The 22,122-nt window shown below is 35.4% G+C and overlaps 1 protein-coding gene across 8 annotated transcripts in view; it reads left to right on the top strand.

Moving 5' to 3' along the window:
* The window catches only part of Klc (kinesin light chain), a 244,533-nt gene extending 232,579 nt beyond the window's left edge, over nt 1–11,954 (top strand). For 6 of the 8 annotated variants that reach the window (XM_081725512.1, XM_081725511.1, XM_081725513.1 and 3 more), the window contains 3 exons: nt 5,534–5,670; nt 7,254–7,305; nt 10,091–11,954. In XM_081725512.1, coding sequence (XP_081581638.1) covers nt 5,534–5,670; nt 7,254–7,305; nt 10,091–10,168 — 267 coding nt within the window. In that variant the 3' untranslated portion in view covers nt 10,169–11,954. Of the gene's footprint in view, nt 1–4,226; nt 5,220–5,533; nt 5,671–7,253; nt 7,306–10,090 lie in introns of those variants that run through there. The other 2 variants (XM_081725519.1, XM_081725518.1) reach the window with 2 other exon arrangements.
* Nucleotides 11,955–22,122: the final 10,168 nt, after the last annotated feature.

Genomic DNA, 22,122 nt, shown 5'->3' with positions numbered 1-22,122 from the left:
AGGGTGTGTCACATATAGCCAATGGTGGACATCTCATCTGTAATGTACAGAGGTTGTTCAGCCTACGTTTGGCCGATTTCGTTCCTTCCCCCTCCCGGGCAGAATGGACTCACCCGACCTGGATCGTGGCGTCCTACAGTCTTGTGCAGTGGCTTCCTGGGAACGGAGTTGTTTTTCCGCGCGGACGACAATAACGCACAAAACAAGACCATTGTTGTGAATGTTGTGTTAAATTTGTTTCCAAGTGTGTGGGTTTCCGCTCTGTGACCAAAATGCCGCCCAAACTAAGCCGGTTTTGGGAAGGTTATGTTGCTGCTCTTTATGACGCTCACTTTAGTGTTTCTGTCATTAGAAAACAGTGCAAGAAGAATGGTTGCAACATCAGTTTAAGTGGAATAAAAATGTTATTAAAAAGTACAAGGGCAACGAAGCTCCATCATTTGGATCACCAACGAAGTTGCCTAGGAAGCGGGAATGCACCAAGGCCACCTCCACCATGCAGAGGAAACTTCGCAAAATGGCAATGCAAGAAAATGCGCCAACACAAAAAGTGTATGGCTAATCGTCTTGATATGTCTTTGGGGACTGTGAGCCGGACGTTACACCATCAACTCAAGCTGGAAAAATTTATGAGAACTGGCGGCCATCTTCTCACGGATGCCCACCAAAAGTAACGAAAGTGTAACGCCAGGAAGCTGTACGAACGGCATCTGGCAAAACAAAGGTGGATGTACGTCGTAACGCTCGATGAAGCATGGATTTACCTTTCCAACTGCGGTAAACTGAGAGCTATCATGTACCGAGAGAAAGACGCCAAGAACTTCAGAAGGTGGGTCCGTGTCTAAAAAAATCCTTCCCAAAAGGGTCCATAATTGTTACTGGCTACTGTTACCAAGGTAAACTGAAGATTCGTAGGGTGGCGAAGAACTGCAAAATAAATTCGCAGTATTTTCAGGAGCAGATCATGCGGCCGATCTACGAGCATGAGATTCCAGCAATGTACGGAAATGTCGCCAATCTGGTGCGCATTCATATGGACAAGGCCTCATCACGTACCTTACGATCGTCCCTCGCATTCTACAGGGAGATGGAGGAGGCAAGTGGTATACAGGTGATACCTTTCAATGAGGTAGCTGATAAATCTCCAGATGCAAGTCCTATGGACTATTGTGGATTTGTATTGCTGAAGCGGGCTTTGGGAAAACGGCGTGTGACAACTGTGGAAGGACTTTGGAAAACTGTGCAAAGGGAATGGGACAAGATTCCCCTCCCAGTTCTTCAGAGAAGCCTATTCCAGTGGAAATTACGCTGTCGGGCTATTGTTAGGAACCAAGGGAAACACATCGATCACTTACGGACCTGGCGCCATGGATTCTTCTAAATTTTTAGGTAAGTCGAAATTGGCCAAATGTAGACTGAACAACCTCTGTATAACAATGTCCAGCGACATTCCTGAAATGCCAGTATTATACACCGTACGTTGTTGTGCATTATGGGCATATCCTTGTAGTATTTGATAGCTAGGCGGAGGTCCAAGCACAAAAGATATGGAATGCCATGTCGATGATACGAAGTTTACTATGTGGATATAGAAGTTAAGGGTTCTATTTACGTCATTCGAGAACATTCTGAATTTATTTCAAACAGAATAGGCAAAATGTCACTCATCTCCCTTCTAAGCAGTAATTTGGCAAGCAGTAGTACTTTATGTTGAAGTACGTGCTGATATGATGGTTGTGTCAATCGTTATTATAGATTTGAAGCAGTCTTGAACAGTGAAGACACAGATTTGCCTTTGCAGTTGGTTTTAATGATAGTCTTCGCTCCACCGGACACAAGTTGAAGATGTACGTTTGAAAATAATTTCAAACATCAGGTGATGTTGTTGATAATGTAGGTGAGGCTTTCTTTTCACCACTGTATGGTTCAAGAGACCAAAAACTTAGGCAACGTACCAACTTCATGCGAAGATAATCTTTGAATAGCCTTCAGATGCGCAATCCAAGTTCTCTCTCTCTCCTCTGACATCAGTAGACATTCGTCAGCAGTACTAATCCCGAGCTCTTTTCACCACGGGCGGCAATGGCATGGCGAGATCGATATTATGCTGGGGATGGAAGACAGTGAACGGCTATCTGCGATGATAGTGAAATGCGTTCTATACCAACCTCGAAGATCGTTGCTCTAGTAGAGCTGCTGCATGTAGTCTCTTGTCGCAAAAACGACTATTCAAGACGTTGTCGGAATTCATTTAAAATGTTCAACCGTGTGTGCATATTGTATGGGGCATGGCTGCAGCAGCAGGGACAGAGAAGATATGGATGGAAATTTACAAGTACAGAAACGGGAAGATTCAAATGAGGAGCATACACCCCAAAGTGCCAATTATCTCGTCTGAAATAGAGAAAGTGCTTTGATGTTCTTATGAATTCATTACAATTAATGATTTCGTATGTTTTACACTTGCTAACTTATTGTGTAAAAGTAGAATATAATAATCACAATGCCCCGTTTGTCATTTAGAATTTAATTATGTGAGATTATAAAAGTATATAAACATTCTAAAACAATAGATTTTTATAAGTTTCAAAATGGCAGCACCGCGTCTAAACCGAGGTAGATTCTTCGGGTCTTCATTGTTTTATGAAGAGATCGCTTGATCGTTTTGGAAAATATTTAAATATTTGAATATTATTACATTTGTATCTCATCAAAATATAATTGCAATTTTTACTTGCACTATATCGAGAGCAATGGTGTGTGTCCAGTTCAAATCTGCCGTTAAAAAAAAAAGTAACAAAGCCATCGAACCTCAAAACATGTGATCGATATGAATGACATACCGTTTTTTTATATTCTGCAATTAATTTCCTTGCATTTGATGCAGAAATTACGTTTTTTTCTCTACTCTGAGAAGTTACATTCATTTAGAGATTACCCTACAATTCTGACAGTGGCTGTATTGATGATCTCGTATCTCCTAAACCCACAACTGAATTCGTTGGGATTTTTTGGAACCAATACCTCGCAACTAGTACTATATATTCCAGTAAATTATTATTATTATTTCTATTTCTAGATTCACCCTCTAATTTCACTAAATGTCTTAGAGAATCATATATATTAACGTGGTTCTAAGCTTCATTAATAGTAGATCCGCCCTTCTTAACCTCAGTATTGCATAAGAATACAAAACTTAGTTCCTGTTATCAGATACAATTAGTCGATATAAAGTAGTGTGTATTCACCACAAAGAAGAAAAAGAACTTTCGGAAAGATACGAAAATAATGTACGTTGTAAGTATTCAATTTTAGGTAGAATGGCTAATCTATTCTCGCGTCCCTTAAAAACGAAACAAAAATTTTAAGTAACAAACGAATTTTATGTTCCTGTATAACAAAATCCACATGGTACTTATTTTACGGACATATTTAAAACAGATGATTGGTAGTAAGATTAAAAGTTGTGTTTTGATTAATGTGGAGTTAATGGCAGGATTTAAGCGTTCATCTGTAATTAGAATAAAAGTATGGTTTATATATATATATATATATGCAAGACACAATTGAAATTCGAAGAAGGATACATAGATAATTACGTATTAAAGATTTAAATTCGAAATTGTATGTGATTGAAATGGTAAGATACTTGGCATTAAATGTAAAGTTTATTTGGGCAGGAATTAATTTAGTTTTATTTTTGTGACGTCTGTAGGGTTATATTTATATATATAGGTGTTTTATAATCTGAGTTCTTCAGTTACTTTTTCTTATAAACTATAACCTTGCAGCAATGATTATATGTATTTTTATGTGCTTTCACATTTATTGCACAGTGCTTCATTATTTTTTGCATGTATGTCACTTCCAAATTTAAATTCGCGATTATGAACAGTAAGCAGGATATTGGAAGAACTTTTGCATGTACTATTGATATTCATCATACACCTTATAATTTGTACGGAGACTGTAATGTATTAGTATTTTCATTCTAGTATACATAATTGAAGTATTTGGGATGGAGATTGTAGACGATTGAAATACATATATATATAAATATGTGTGTGTGTGTGTACTTGTCCTAAAAATTTTGAAGCATCAGAGTAGAATTGGGTAACTTTTATAGCTGCACTTAGCAGGGTGGATTGGGAATGATTAAAAATTGACAAAGCTTGTGGATTTGGTGACCTACCCTCCAAGCATTTATATATTTCTTGTCTCTTCAGCCTACAGCCTCCATAGGTTATGTACAGAGAACCTCGGACCAGACAGGATTGGATCAACGCCAGAGTGGCCTAAAAAACAAACTTTTCCACGTTTTTGGGCTTCAATCATGAAAAAGGGAATGTATTGTTCTTTTTTTTAAAAAAAAAAAAAGAAAGAAAGAAAAAGAAAGATAAGGAAGTAAACACTATATTGTGTGTTGTCCAATGTGATATATGTATGTGTGGTGTGTGAGTGCATATATATGACTGCTTAAGAATTCAACTTCTAGCGAATGTTTGTAACAAGTATGTTTCAATTTCTTGATAGTCCAATGTTCATCTATCTGTCTATCCATATACTGTATATATATATATATATATATATATATATATATATATATATATATATATATATATATATATATATACATGGTCAATACTAAGCTGAAATGTCTTGTATACATATGTATATGTCTGAAATATGGTTACTTTCAATAAAGAGCTACAATTTCGTTCTGATACGATATTTAAATATAGAACTCACTCACTCTCAGTAATTTCGTATCTAGACCCAGAAATTTATGTTTGTTACTTCTAGTTATGTTGGACGAGTAGATATAGTGTACTTGCTCAATTATTGTTACCAAAGATGGCACTTATTCAAAATGATAAAGTTCCTCTTGTGCTATTGCATAATATTTGCTCAATGATGTATCATGTATAGATTTAAAATGTTTGTAAATAAGATGGTGTGCATAAGATTTTATGTAGAGAGAGTTTTATTTTTCACATATTATACTTTGTTAATTACTTTAATGAATTCGCTGTTATTGATTACTGTAATAAAGTCATTGTTTCAACAAATTACATGGCTAGCTTTAAAACGGTTTGACACAATAATTATAAACTGTTGTAAGTTGTCAGAAATGCCTGTATATAAGCAGTTCTTAGAGTAATAAATGAAGTAATTTAGCAGATAATGCTTAATTTAAATTAGTTTTTTTTTTTTTTTTTAACTCAGTTTGAGACCTGAAATTGCTGAGAACAGTGAAACTCACAAAAAGAACATAACATTGTTGATAAAGTAACTCTCCGATATATGAATTTGAAGTGCCGATTTGATTTTTTCTAATGTGAAGTCTTTGTTTTTAAATTAAAGTGTAAGATAAAATATCACATTACTTGTAAATCGTAAGATATTTGGGACGAAAAGCAGTTTTTTGTAGTTTCACTCAGCATGCATATGCTGATGTGGATATGGTTCTCTGTACACAACCTATCGAGGGCCATGGGGCATTCTGGTGACTGCTGTTTCTCCTACCTCCTAGTATGGCAAGCTCAGGCGGACTGCTTCATTCTCAAAACTTCGAGCTTCAATTAGGCGGAGCAGTGCCAAGCTGATGCAGAAGCTGACAATCCGTGGGGATGGTGCAAACAAAGACACAATAGAAAGCTTTAACAACAGGTGGGTACACTCACATGGAGGGATGTGACGTGGAGTGGTTCAGTAGACTATTCATTGTGAACATGTTTACCAGAGAGGCCGTGTATATTATGTATTAAATTTCATTTGCGACGTAGAAATAAAGCCACTGAGATAGCAACCAAATGGTTAACGTTATTTTCGGTACTTTTAAAATTTTTGTTTTACAATGCTTGTAATGATGACCTCCATATGTTGTGCTACTGAGCCAAACCACAGCTCTACCATGTTTGTTTTGCATTTTGGTTATGAAGGACATTTTTACCCAAATGAGAGCATAAGTCTTTTTTTAAAAAATCGAAATGCCTAAGTAAAAGGTAAGTTTGTTATTGTTATATTTTCATTTGCTTTCGTTTAGTTTTATTTTGAGTCTTGAGTCTGGAGAAATGAAACTCAAGCTCTGCATGATTTCTTTATATATATATATATATATATATATATATATATATATATATATATATATATATATATATATATATACTAAAGTTTGCTTTTTTATGCTTTGTTTCGTAATATTTGCTATCACTCAGCTCTCATTTGGGTGTTTCCTGCATGTGCTGTTTTAAAACTTATTTTGCTTTATAAATATATATAGTACATAGTTCATGCACGTCTTTGCACCAATAGTCATTCACTGCAATGAGTAGTTACAGAATGCGAGCCTTTTTTCTTTAGTAATTAACTGCATGAGTTTTCCGACTAGAGCTTGAATGTAACACTTGACTGACTGAAAAAGTAAATGAAATTTTCCTGCAACTTGAGTTCGAACCGAAATGCACACCTTATATCCATACAATCATGCATATTACGGGAAGCTGTGGAATTAAGTTTAGAAGAAAAGTTTTAAAGTAAATTTGGAGAAAGCACACAAGGGAAGCAGTTAAGACATTTCAGCTTAGTATTGACCATTCAGCGAAAAGGGAACGATTTTCTTTATATCGAACCACATAATTTTACTTCTATTTTCATTTATCGTCGAAAGCTTCCATGTAATGTGTGTGTTTGTGTGTATAGATATAATACACAACTTCTACTATAAAACACTGTCCATCTGTTGTATAGTACTGATTACTATAATAAAACTTTAGGTGCTGATAATGTAATTCAGAACATTGATATAAACATAAGGAAAGAACATGAACAGTATGGATAAAAATCCAGGTAAGTTCTGTAACAGAATAGCAACTAATTGGCTATTCCCATGACAATGACATTATTGATTTATTTCGTTACATAGGGCCCTATGGTATAAAAGTTATTAAAAAAAAATGAAGGTAAGGTAGAGTAGAGTGGTTAAGAAAATAAATTAAAACTTCGATAGATTATATCTACAAATATATATCGGTAATAATTACTATTGCAAATTCTTATAATGAAATGTGTTTTCGTTCATTCGAAAAAACTGCTTTAACACTAATATATTTTTCACTTCCAGTAGGTGGAGAGAGAACATTTATAGTGGACAGCATGTTCTTCAAAATTTTGCTTCATTTAAGGAAAGGAAAATTAAAAGTTATCCAGAAAGTAACTAATATTATATTACATTAAATCTCTCTTTATTTCAGCATGAAGCGCGCAAGTTCAATGTCCGTTCTTAGTAACCAGTTTCAGGATCAGGTAAGTAATCATTATTTGTAGTTTAGATTGTAGTTTTTTATAACTATAAACTCCCATTTTACTGTCAAAATTAATAGATATCTATTTCATTTAAAAGAAAAAAATATACAGATTAGTAGTAGTAGTACGGATTGATTCTCTAACACACTGATTCATACATCATAATTTAGATCCTAACAAATATGAAGTTGAACTAATGTCGATTTATATTAAATCAATTCACAAGCAGACCTAATTGTTCATATGTATATGGTAATACTCATAAAGATTTCTCTCATAAACATTGCAAGGTTGTATATTGAGTGGATTTGTGGTAATTGCTAATAGCATTCACATGAAACACAGTACTATATTACAGGCACGATAAATGTAATAATAGTTATGAAGTAATATGTAAACATCACTGACAATTGAAAACTCGGAAACATCTCTTTAATTTCGGCTTGAGAACGATGAATTTAAGATGAATGTTAACTAGAGGGTTTCGAACATGTGGCTTCACATATTAACGAATGTATACAGGAATGATATTCTTTCACATGTTATGGACTAGCTTATTAAATTTATTTAATTATTATTCGCTTGGCTAACTTCCAGATACAGCCTATAGAAGGTCAATTTATACTGGAATCAGTAGCAATCTACAACATTAATGAGAAGGAAGAAGAAATATGTTGGGCGAGGCCTATTTTGAAAGATACCATTCAGGCATTTGCCTCTGTCAGGATGGTCGATCGTTGAATTGGAACGCAGGACCTTCTATTTGCGATTTAAGATCGCTGACTATTAACCTACTCTCGCTTTTTTGATCATTATAGTTTCTATAACTTCGAGTTTTTAAAATGCAAATTGAAAACCCAATGGAGCACAAGTCTGCGCTCGAACCTTTGTGAGGTAGTCTCTCAGCAGGTTAAATTGGCCAAAGAAATGAGTTGGTATACCAAGGGTTCATTCATGGTGATTCTAGAAATGAAGTTGTATTGACTTCACTAGAGCTTTTTATATTGCCACGTACGAGATTTTATACAGTACCATGTCTTCAGACAAATGCTCTGAATCGCAGTTTCGTGGCATCGCGTAACATTGTCACTAACACTCTCGCCTCCAGGTTTGATTCCCAGTAAAGACATTTGGTCGAAGAAGTGTAAACAGGTCATCCATTCTGAGAGGTTTTCCTTATACATACCAGACAAATGCCGGGATGGTACCTAACAATGGTCTCAGACTCGTCCTTTCTTCCCCATTTCTTTCTTCCTCGTCAATTGCCCGGATAGTGTGATCGCCGAGGAACGTTATCCCTTATGCGTGATGGGCTGACATGACCATAGATGCTGAAACCCCAGAAATATAAATCCTAATCCTATATCACAGTTTCCGTTGCAGGCACATTGAAGACCAAACCATTATAAATCTCGAACAGAATCAATCTCTGTTTTTGTGACAATTACTAGAACAACATTACAATAAATCTTTTCTTCTTGGTAATGCAAAATATGACAATTTTTGTCCACAAAGTTATGTTACTGCTATAATGAGGGACCCTAGTGAATGCGTATCTGAATAGTAAAAGTACGATATATTCAATGAAGTGCGAGAGTTTCAGTAGTACAAAATGGCCTTTAAAAGTTGATGTAGTAGTAGGAGGCTCTAAAGGCATCAGTCTTCTACAGTTTAGCTTCATCACTTGCAATATCTTGCTCTGACCAAGAATCCACATTTATTTTATTTTTCACTACCATCATTATTATTTATTCCTTTATCATCATTAATGTTCTGAAATCTAAATCCTAAATCCTTTAAATTATAAAATAATTTTGCTTTTTCTTTTACTATTTAAGCGTACATTTGTGTTAATGATTCATATCTTTCATCTGCCGCCAGTTGAGTAGTTAATATATATATATATATATATATATATATATATATACACTTTGGTAGACGATGTTTCCTGTTATAATATACTGCGGAAATAACATTCTAATTTTAGGCTTCTGTTGCTTCTTTAATTAAAGATTACGGGTTTTTTAACATGTCAGACGATCACCCTGTGTGTTGGTAGACTTCTCCTGTCATTGCATTGTATCCACATCAAAACTAATCCGTTCTTAATGGCATTTTATTGCAACCAGACCTATTAAATGAGAAAGGTCATTAATGTGCTGTGAGAAACTTGTCCGTACACGTGTCCACTATGTTGTATTTAATACTGTTGTGGTTTATTGTATTGAACGAACCCTGTAGTACTTTTCGGGTGCATACTCTACATGATATGGGACTAAACATTTCCAGAATAGTATTTTCATATTTTACCTGTAGTTCGAACTTTTTTTGCCAGGTTAGGTCTTGCTATCAAAACCACTAGAACATACTTTCTCAATGTTTTCTTCAATACCAATTTTAAAACATTAGTTCCTAAACGTAAGTTCCAGTAGTCAAGTGAGGGGAAACCAAGGGCTAGAATTCGTGTCTTCTTACAGATTACAAGAAAACAAATTGATAGATGAGAGAGAACTAAAGGCTAACTTTCGTGTCCTGTGTGTAAAGTTGATGATAATGCTAGTAATGTTTAGCACATGTCAGTATAGTTTTATTCATTTCCTGGCAATTTTAGTACATTGAGAAGTCATGTTTAAACAGTTAGAAAAAAAAAAAAAAGAAAAGAAAAGCTAATCTCGCATTATAATAGGTTAAAGTATTCTTGATATGTAGGATGTTCATTGTAAAATCACATATGAGTGATTTATCGTGTATCTTGAATGTGAGAATTTTACTTTTATTTTTTCAGCATGCGGGTGCATGGTTGGCAAACTTGCGATGCCGCACAGCCAGCTCTGACCAGCTTCAATTTCGTGATGCCACGTAGCACCAACTAAGGGGGAAGGGTGGAATGGCAATTGATTGGTACTAGTCCACAAAGGATGGATACCACAGTGACAGGAGCCCAACAACTGCTACTTGCTTTGTGCTACACAAGTACTTCATAATCCAATGTACATGTATTCCTCAGCAAGACTGATATTGAAGTGAATTTATATATTTTGATCAAGAAAATATGTACAGGTTATGTTTGACATTTTTAACATTGTTTTGAAGAAGCAGGTCACTCTAATTAGGCGATATTTTGTATCACTGTGCGATCAGGCTGCATATGTTCGTTTTATATATACATATACATATATCTGTGATGTCTTTTTCCTTTCTATGATGTGCTTTAGTTGGTGTGTAGAATTCCATTCATTGGCATTTACTTTTTTTTTTCTTCTTTCTTCGATATGGAAAATTTTGGATTTTTTTTTTTTTTTTTTTTTTAATATGCTTAAGAAATGGTTACTCTCAATACCCAATATTGCTTATTGGGATAATAATATTGAAGAGCTCTGACGGAAGGATAATCTACTTTCTTTAAACAGAAACAAAGAAGAAAGGATTAAATCAGGAATGTGTAAAAAGCATAAGTATTTGTATTACTTTTGTGTGTGTGGGAAATAGAGAATATTGTGTACTTAATATATCGTAATCGATTGTAATGATTTCGCTGAAGTTGCCTGCCAGCATGGAGTTTTATTCTCATTTCTCACTAAATACATTCCAATCTGTTTTATTTATTTTTCTTTCGTTCTTGAATATATGCTTGAGATCGTATGTGTGCTAATGCGTGAATGCATTCCTGTGGTATCCATTCAATTCTGATGCTTGCACATTAAGACTTAGCAATGATTGTATCATGTGAAGGTGTACGAAGTCCACAGGAACATAGACTGCCAACACAGCCTGATTTTCGTTCATGTAATTCCGCAATTATAACTTGCATGCAGTAATTGCGGGGTCTACATACAGTTATCACTTTTTTTTTTCCGAAACTGAATAATACTCTATGTTCTTCTATTGGCTTCCCCCTGTTATCTAACATGCTGGCCCCGTGTTCGAATGTTCTTGCTCTAGTGTGGAGCAATTACTTTATAAGAAAAAAAAAAAAGTGTTAGGATAGTTGTCCGTTGCATATAATAATGTCAGCGTGGCAACACTAATCAAAATATATTATATATGAAGAAAGTAATGATCAGTGAGTTCTTTATGATCATAATAGCACACAAAGTGCATTCAGCATAAATGTTTTAAGAATCCCGCATGTGTAAATTGCTTTTATTTATTACTGCATAGATAATTAAATTGCAAAAGCTACATTTGCTATCAGAGCCGCTATGGTTCTCTATTAAAAGACAGTGAACCGTGTCGTTGATATACTTTATAAACCATGATGGTAAGTCTGATCTTTACAGCATTTGGTGTGATGTTGATTCAACCTACTGCAACAGTATTTAGATTTTAGCTGTAGTTGTAGTACAGTTTTTCTGAGACCAAAATCATGGCCCTAACGAAAGAAAAAAAAAAGATCATATTAATAATGCTAATAGAGTACTTAGGACACCTGCATATGATGCCAATCAGGACTTACGTTTAATTTCATAATGATTATTTGATGTACATAGTAAAAAATGTTAATTTATTGTCAAAATACTGCATTTTTTGTGTTGCAGAATTTCATGCAACTTACCATTGTATAGAAACATAGTCTTGACAGGCTTTCTATGTAATGTTGCTTTACTAGCTTCACACAAGACCAATAAACAGTGAGAAACTGACCGGAATCGTTTGTTTTATTGATCCTGTTTATCTACTAATAACTGAAACATGACTGTGTACTGGAGAATATTATTTTACTCGTTAACGAAATTCAGAGACAAAACCTGTTGACTGCCAGGTGTGATAGTCTTAATTTGTATGAATCGTCTTTGTGGAAATACTAAGAGCAAATAGAGCAACTTCGCTATTCGATTCCTTCTCCATTCTAGTAGTCGTTCATTCTGAAATTTCGTCTAGTCACCTAGAATACACATGTATTATTCTTTTGTTCATGACAATATATATATATATAATCATTTTCTATAATTGTAAGGGAACAGCGCCAGCTAACTCCACAGGAACTTCAGTAGTATGTTCCGCAGGAAGTGTCAAATGTGATTCTTTAAGGTTCTCCCTTTGCCAAACTCGACAAGAAGTCACGTGGCGTGAGGTAGATGTTCTTTGTCGGTCATTCATATGGATATGGCAACCTAACCAAAGTCTAGGAAATTTATTGTGGAACTACTTACTGACAGTGCAAAATAAGAAGGGACACATTGTTTATATCCCAAGTAGGGCAGTGGACCAAATATCTTTCAACGTGTTTTGGTAACGATCTGCATTCGTTGTGCAACTTATGAGGACTAGGATTCAGCCTCGTTGAATGTTTTGCCATACTTATTTTCGTGAAATGGTGCTCGTTTTTTTAACAGTGGCTGCAAGAGCCTCTCATCTACTAGTGGAAAATAGGATTATCCCGTTGATGGGGGAAGTAATGAAGTTGTTCCGTGCCATAGGAGTAAAGAGTTAAGCCCTTCAGAAAAAGTAACAAGTTTACTATTACTATTTCTGATTAATTTCAGGTATTTAGATATAATATCAATAGTCATTTTGTATGACACCTTTACGTCTATATGCTAATAATTTCGTAAAGTGCACTCATAATGTTAGTAATGGTTGTATGAAACCGACTTAACCTTTAACATGGTGTATCTTCGTTGTAAAATTCACGTGGAGCACTTGTGAATTCTTAGACTGTTAAATCTAGGTGTCGTATATCTCTTGAAGAAAGGTAAGTACTTCTTTTTGAGAAACATTGAGGAAGTACTGCTCGTTAATATTTTTTTTTTTTTCCACAAAACTGCTGCAAAATTGTCATTTAATGACATATTTCAAGTAATTTGAATTGCATTTATTTTTTGAAGACGTAATAGTTTATCATTGCCAACCTTTATATTAACAGTGCGGAGATGGTCGAGCAATCATTTTCACCATATTTAAACCACTTCAGATGGATTGACCCTCCTGCTGTGAACGATTCCTGACAAGAACGTGGGTGTTTTATGAAACTTAAAATTAAAAAAAAAAATAAAATAAAATAAAATAAAATAAAAAAGTATAACTTGGATATCAAGTTACTAAAGTGTACGAAGTTGCAACTATGACATTCTATTATTTTATTCTGAAACGAAAACGGCCGGATTATTCAGTGAATATATAAATATCTTTCTAAAATAAAAGCCTAAAGCTTCGGAATAACCAGCCAACTGTATTACGGAAGAAGAAAAACATCATTAAATAAATATGGTACAACAACGTAAAGACATAAGCTTAGATACATAGAATATGGTGACCAATTCAAAACATCGTAGTTTCGCAAAACATTGCTTGAATTCAATGTGGGGACGTCTTTCCATGCGGGATAATTTCAGTCAGACCACAATCATTAATGATCCAAAAGAATTTATCAACAAATAACGACCAGATATACAGGTGAATCATTTTTTCCAGTGAATGATACGTATTTGAAAAGGATATTTCAAGTTGAAAGTCAAAATTCTAATGTCCAAGAAGTTTTTACTACCTGCCAAGCCCGATCGGAAATGTATAAATATTTAAAACAGTTCCAAGGGTAAATTTTGTATTGCGACACAGATTCCTTTATATTAATACTACAACCATCTGAATCTACCATACAATCACAGCCCTTTCTTTGCTGTATGACGAATGAATTACAAGATTTTGGGAAAAGGCCATACATCAAGAAATTCGTGTCTTGAGAATTAAGCAGTACACCTTACAAATTTATGACCCCGACTCGGATTAAAGACGAACTACAGCAGTAAAATTCGAAGATTTACACTGAGTTACAACGTAAACCAAATCTATTTCAATAGCCTGGAACAAATGATTGTAAATCAATCTCATGAAAAAATATAAATCGAAACGCCACATAAGATTTTTAGGACTCACGACCATAAACGAAGCCAGAAGGAGAATACAATTTTAATTATAGAAAACGCCGATTAATATCAACTACATATGAAAAGCATGCCATATCTATACAAGAAAACAAGAACAGAAAATAATGTACAATAGACATATTTCCTCTTATTCTTTCCTTCTAGCATCCTCACACCTTATTTTCCATCACATAGACACAAGACAAAGAAGAACCAGCCAGCCAACCATCACTGTGACCAGAGCGCAAACAGTGATGTCATCTCTTCTTTTCCACATTGTGCAATGCAGTGACACCACACATCTTTTCTCTCTTTTAGATGCCAAGCAAAGTGTTTAGTCCTAACTTGTTTATTTAAATTGTTTAGTTTTGTTTAAAGATGTTTGTTTAATGTAACTTGTTAGCTGAAGAAGAAGAAGAAAGGGTAGGTACTTGTTGAAACTGTGCATAGCAGCAGTGTGTGTGAGTGAGCGCGTAGCCTATAGCTGCAACATCGTTGTGTTCAATGTGCATTTTATTTTAACTCGGGAATTGTAAGAAATATTAACAATATTATTAAACCGAATTATTAAAGAACGAACCAGCGTTTGTGTGATACAGTCCATCACAAAGACCAGTTGTGAAACGAACTGAAGTACGAAAAAACTTATTCATGTTTGATTATCTTGTGTGTGACTCAACATAAAACATTAAATTTCGTAAAATATCTACAGTACATATTTCCTTACATTTGGATCTAAGAATACATCATCTGAGCTTTCTGTTTCTTACATCAGCGAAACCGAACGATGAGCTTCTAGTTTTTCGTATAGACGGAAACCGAAAGAACTATATCCCTGTACAGCAACAACGTTGTGTCTTGATTGCAAGAAGAAAAAAGGAAACATGAACAAGTGTTAAGGTTATATCTAATAAACATTTCTAGGATAATACAAATCGAACTTTTTAAACAGAAATCGTTACCACATTGCATTTTGGGAAAAACAATTTGCTTTCTTTCTCTCATATCTCTTTCGTTCTTACAAATGACAATTATGCTCTCTCAAGTTATGTTTAAGCTTTCACATGTACCTGTTAATTTTTGACGTTAATTAAACATTTAATCTCTGATAATTTGTTATATGTGTGTAAGTTTGTTTATGTACTTGCTAGATGTTCACTCATTACTAATAATTTATTTTTCGTTTTTCAAAAAGTAAGAATTACCACGTACATTAACATTTATATTTATCCCTGAGAGAATTTTGTTTCCTGTAGCACCAGAAGAGGAATCATAGGCACACATTTACAACTTCACAGGTACGAAGAGAAATCACAGGCGCACATCTACCATTGCACGTGTACGAAGAGGAATCATCTCAATTATATGATTACCAGCATCAAAGAAGAATATTTGTTAAAATATATGTTTGAAAAAACCTGTTTTTTATTTCACCCCGAAATTTAAATTCAATACATCTTTCTCAAGTACAGTTTACAAGTAAAACGTTTACATGTGCTCTAAAATTTCAGAGGTTGATTTTTAATTCAGAAAATGTTATATCTAATTTTTTATCACTAAAAGTTGAACTATTCTGGTCACATAAAATATCTCTAACAATTTTTTTAAACACTAAAATTTTGTTTAAAAAATTCGTTTCAGATTTTTCAAAATTTTAAAGAATTTTCCATCGAAAATTTTCAAAAAGAAAAAATGTATAAGAACAACAAAGCTCTGTTTTCATCATGAGAAATTTAATACTCCAGTTAAGTAAATTGATTCATTCCTATAAAAATATTTTAGTATATATTGGCAACATTGAAAACTCGAGGAAACATTATTGACTATCAGTAGCTGTTTCTGATGTAGAGCTATCAGGTTTCAGCACGCTTCCTATATTTGTGTATTTGTATTAGATTAATTTTTGGTCAAAGAAAACCATCCATTCATTTGTTTAAACTGTACTTTAATTAACAAAATACAGAACTTTCCGATTACGATCTTGTTTTTGAGGCGTGGAACGCGATTATCAGCGCCTTCTACAGTGTAAAAGTTGTAGGGTCATTCCATTATAAATCGTCAAACAGTCCCCAGGTGACCATCTGGAATTTTGATGAAATTTGGCACACAAATACCTACATCCTTCGTAAGAAAGTCTGTAATGTTTTATTTTCCTGTCGCTGTTCCTGAGAAATTGACCTAGAAGTTAGGCAGTCCGCATCGTGACTTGCTGAACACGCTGGTTTTTGTAAGTTTGTAAAGAGCAAGAACTCGGTTACTAATTATGTTACATGGGTCAAACTTTTTCTCTAATTAACATATGCATCGTTGTAATGCAGTAATATGTTGAAAGCCGCATGACCATTTTATATTCTGATACATATATATATATAAACTGTCAAATCAGCTCTTTTTTACATTACCGTTTATAAAGCTCATTTTTTAATGTCTCAGATTTCCTAGATAACAACAAATGTCTGTGTTTGTGCGCAGTACCTTACAGGGTAGTGAACTATATGCACCAGTAATACAGAGCTGTTTACACTTTATTTACAGGATTTATGGGAGGTTAAAGTTAGTATCATTGTAAAAACACACACCTTTTGCTTATTTTCCGAGCCCTGTTGAACTATGTTGACAGTCGAATATGAGTGTGATATTTTGGATGAACATTCCTATTTATGTAACAAATGACTTGTTAGAATTCAAAACCCTGATGTATTTCATTCTATTTTAAATCATCGCCTTTGTCAACAGGTGTCAGTAGTCATCTTTCCGTAGTGGCCATGACATCACAGAGGACTCAGTTTGTACCATGAAATTCACACACACCTTTATTTTCATATAACACTTCGTTGACCATACCAACGTACCCCTTACTGCCATACATGCATGCAACGTACACACCACTAAGAGGCTTATTGCCATTCTTCTCTTGCTTCCACCAGACACTGTGATACCAAACTCGTCTGCAGAAATTATCTTCATAAGGACTGTTTGTGCCTCAATTCGTATAAATGCATTGTGAGAGCGAGTTCCAGGAATGGTCTTTAAGTTTGTGTATTGCTTTTCTATGCATCCACTTTCCCTCGAGATATCTTCAGCAAACACATAAAAATAGTGTATACCTTTAATGTTGCTGTCAGCCCATTCGTACATCCCCTGTGCAGTAACAATTAGTCTGATAGGTGACTGAAGAGTGGCTCTGGCTGTCAATCTTTTTGTAGCTCCTATACTATCACATAGGCATTTGCCGTGGAATGTTGCAAAATAGTGCCATTTTGCTTTGATTCCGAAGCCAGTTTCGTGCTGACGTAGATTGTAAATGTTCTTGTAATTTTTATATTGTGATCCAGCACAATCACTAGAGTTAATTATCTTATCTATCTGCCTATCTTGAAGGATTTGTCAGGTGTATCATGAAATGCCTTAGGAGTATACAGACAGTAGTAGCATTATGCTATAAACTGCCTGATATGCAACAGAAAGTGATACATTGCAGGCTTCCATTATTATAGTACACCACGAAAGGATGCACAGTTACCTGGGATTTCTCCCAATGGTACCCGTGAATCTCGTCCTGTATAACGAACGTGTAATTTTCGGAAAAACCCAGTAAAACAATTAGCCCCGCTTTCTGAAGTGAAGTTTTTATATTACTCAGGTATGCAGCTTGAGCCGTGGCTATATAATAGTGCTGTCTAAGACTATCAATTCACTGAGTCAATGTGTCACAAAACTCATTCACAGAGAGCTGTAGAATTTGTAATGTCAACCCATCTGTGTGAACCCAGTTTTTAAATTTAACACAGTCATCACCTTCAAGTGATCATCAAAACGTTTTACTAGATAACCTTGCACAGCCTCCTTCCTTCCACAGTTGCCACAGTAATGTAACATACACTGTCTGTTCGTTGCATCACACACACTGCAATGTTCAGCAGTGTCTTGTGTCCTGATTCAGGAAGGGCATCGACCATCAGTTTCATGTTTTGATATTGACACACACACACACTCTCTCTCTCTCTCTCTCTCTCTCTCCCCCCCCTCTCTCTCTCTCTCTCTCTCTCTCTCTCTCTCTCTGAATAAGTGCCTTTTGCCTTAACTGTAATGCATCACTTCGGCCTTAAGGCACAAAATTTTGCAAACCTAATTTTAAACTGTGGTTTCTGTTAGCAGAATTCAACATATGTTTCATGTATATTCATTAGTAGTAGCCTTTTTTGAACTTGAACTTTACCTTCATCTATATGCACATACATACATTCTTTCATTCCAGGACAGACTCTGGAACACCCATCGCTTTCATAAATGAAACTACTTCATTCACTGTTACATGGGGAATTATTTTCTGAGGCTTCTGTTCTTGAAGTGATAGGATTCCTTTCTCATCTTAAGTTCTTTGCTTTTCGCACTAAATAATCTGACGCCCTAAAACTCCGTGCAGTTTTTCTGATACTCCAAGTAGCAGGTGCAAGTGTTAAGATTTGGACTTTCTGTTTATAGGAAAATGTTTTGTGATACTTTTCTACAAGTTGCTGTATAAGCATAGAGAAATCAGCACACCTGTCACATATCTTTTCAGTAGAGAAACGTAGTGCTCGGTATTCCAAGAACATCTAGTATTTTCTCCTGTACGACATTTGTTGTCTGCTTCACTTTTCTCCTGTTGTATCCTTCTCTGTCTCTCATATTCTTCAGTCGTGAGCAGCCTATAGATTTGAGAGACACGTTTAGTTCCTCGTGATGAACAGTGTGTGGTGTGTAGCTAGGATCATACTTATTATCATCATCACTGCTGTTTCTGGCACTGGCACATCTAACACATGTTCAGCACAACTTCTGTCATGGTACGAGGTTAACACGAGCTCATTCATTTTGTCCTCATCCAGAGTGGAGAGGGACTCTGAAAGTAAAATTACTTCCATTCTCCATGTCCGTTCTAAACTTGAAAGACTACCGACACCTGTTGACAAAGGCGATGATTTAAAATGGAAGAAAATGCATCAGGATTTTGAAATTCACACAAGTTGTTTGTTACATAAGTAGCAATGTTCATCAAAAATATCACACTCATATTCAACTGTCAACATAGTTAAACAGAGCTCGGAAAATAAGCAAAAAGTTTGTTTCCTTACAATGATACTAACTAACCTCCCATAAATTCTGTAAATAACGTGTAAACAGCTCTTTATTACTGGTGCATATAGTTCACTATCCTGTAAGGTACTGCACACAAACACAGGCATTTGTTGTTTTATGTAGGAAATCTGTGGCATGTTAAAAAATGAGCTTTATAAACGGTAATGTAAAAAAGTGCTGAGTTTGCCGGTGTGAAGTTGGCCCCCCAAAAGTTTGGGCTACTCTGGAAACAAAGCTACAGCCTCACAAAGTTTGAGGGGCCAACTTCACGTTAGCCCCCAAGTGATTGGACCAGAAGAGATTTTTATTGGGCTGGATAGTACTTCGTTTGGATTGATTGGGTCAGCAAATTTTAGCGTTTGGGCTATTATTGTTTCGGAAATATAGGCTATTAAACTTTTTGAAAAGTGATTTTCCTGCTTCTTTTGTCGGGGTCAACTTCACTAATATGATATTTCTGACGAACATGTTTATTGGAATTTACAGTACTTTGTGTCGACTAGCAGTTTAGGAAGTTTCAAGATTTGGGGTGTTTTCGAAACAGAATTAGAGCTTCACAAAGTTTGGGGGGCCAACTTCACATTAATCCCCAAGTGATTGGGCCAGACGAGATTTTTATTGGGCTGGATAGTACTTCGTTTGGGCTGATTGGGTCAGCAACTTTTAGCGTTTGGGCTATTATAGTTTCCGAAATATGGGCTCTTAAACTCCAAAGTTATTTTCCCGCTTCTTTTATCGGGGCCAACTTCACTAATATGACATTTCTGACAAATACGTCTACTAGAATTGGCAATACTTTGTGTCGACTAGTAGTGTAGCAAAGTTTATGATTTGGGTGTAGTTGAAATAGTTGGACCTTCACGAAGTTTGGGGGACCACGTTCAAGTCCTTCCAAGTGACTGGACCTGAAGAAAATTTTATTGGGCTGGATTGTATTTCGTTTGGGGTGATGGGTCATCAAGTTTTAGTATTTTGGGCTATTAAGATTTGGTCTGTATTTGAAAGAGGTTAGACCTTCAGATATTTTGCTGCCGGAAATAATAGGTTTTAATGTAATAGGAAGAGATTTTTCTTATCTTATAAACTGTTTGCACTATACATCGATGGAACACTAAATGTTGAAGAAAGATGCAATGTTCCACACATTATGCAAGAGGTTTTGACACAGAATTTCGTCATTATTAATTTCTACGATAGTACTAAATTTACATTTCTCAGAGGTTGGAAGTGGTCACCCAAAACCATTAAAATGATTCCGTGCGATTTCGCACTGTACAGTTTCACACAGTGCTCATTATCGAGCAATTTCGCACCGTCTCCTTTTATCGGATTAATCATTCTGCAGGTGTGGTGCATTCTCACACAGTCCACTTGTCAATCATGTGATTCATCCTGAAACCTCTTTCACTATATGGGCAGGGAGGACAGAACAAATGTCAACTACGTAAGAACAGAAACTGAGCAAACACAAGTTACAATAAATACGAACTATTGAATTAATACTACCTCAATTGAGCCGATGGCTTAAGCAGGCTGGGTTGAAATGAGTCCATCGGCTCGGTTTGACTCGGCTCAACTGAGCACATGGCTCAAGCCGGCTCGATGAATGAGTTGTAAGCTCGGCCAACTTCTCGGTTCAACTCGATAGTGAATGTGCTGTGACCCGAGCAGCTCGAGCCGTTGACAGCCCTAAATCCGGGCCGAGCATTTTTGAACATGTTTGCCCGATGCCCTATAACTTTTAATGATTTTTGGCTCGAGCCCGAATACTTGCTTCTCCGGAACTCAAACCGAAAAGCTCGTAAACGGTGTCATTGCCTCCTAGACTCGCCTTGGATTTTGGTATTCAGATATAAACCGCCTGTCTTTCCTCTTTATATGCTGTGTTGTTGTTGTTAATAATAATAATAATAAGTTCTAGCAGGTCTATGTAGGATACCTGAAGAAAGTACTTGAAGTTACACACAACATTTGGCTCGATTTAGCTCAACTCGACTCGAAACATAACCTCAATTCGGGTCGAGTTGGAGGAAATTGTTCGAGCCGAGTTCTCGACTCAAGCTTAAAGATGTCTGCGAGTCGAGTTTCAAAGGAACTCGCTTGAACTTGCTCCTACCCATCTCCAAAAGCTGGAATAATGAACTATGAATTGTACAAAATGGATTGACGATGTACAGAAGTACGCATGTTCTACCTCAGCAATGTGCTGTTCGCTCGGAAAATATCAAGACGACAAGGTTCGTCTTCAAACCGCCTTGGAGTATACAGCTAATGTTTTGTGTTTCACAAGTATCAACGTTTATCTATGCTTTGGGGCGGGCACATTTTTTTTCCCGATTTTTGAACTTCCTGACTGAATTCTCTGATGTGCTGCTTATTTTATTACTTATTTATTTTAATTTGTGATTGTTCTATCTCCTATTTCCAATGATTACAATTTTTGTTCCTTTTCTGTTCTTATTATTTATTTTCATTTTCTATTTTGTTTTCATCTATTTCAATTTGCGATAATTTTTGTTATTATTTTTCCTATTTATTTCATTTTCATATTGTTTATGTTATTATTTTCTCTCCTTCCTTACTATAACTTTGGGTTGCTTATCTTTTCTTCTGTCTTGTTCTTAAGTTATTTTAATTTCCGGTTATTTTGATTATTCTTTTTGTGAAAGTAAAACATTTCCTAATCTGTCCTCCTGTAGTATTAATTGCAATTCTTCATATTTAAGTTGTGTTTGCTCTTTTTCTGTTCTTAGTTAGCTGACAGTTGTTCTGTGTCCTCCCTCCTCCTATAGTGAAAGCGTTTTCAAGATGAATCAAATGATTGACAGGT

Source organism: Thermobia domestica, chromosome 9 (genome assembly GCF_964235325.1).
Source record: "Thermobia domestica chromosome 9, izTheDome1.hap1.1, whole genome shotgun sequence".
NCBI classification, from domain to species: domain Eukaryota; kingdom Metazoa; phylum Arthropoda; class Insecta; order Zygentoma; family Lepismatidae; genus Thermobia; species Thermobia domestica.
The sequence above is the reverse complement of the archived record's forward strand: the minus strand, read 5'-3'. Positions and strand labels throughout refer to the sequence as shown.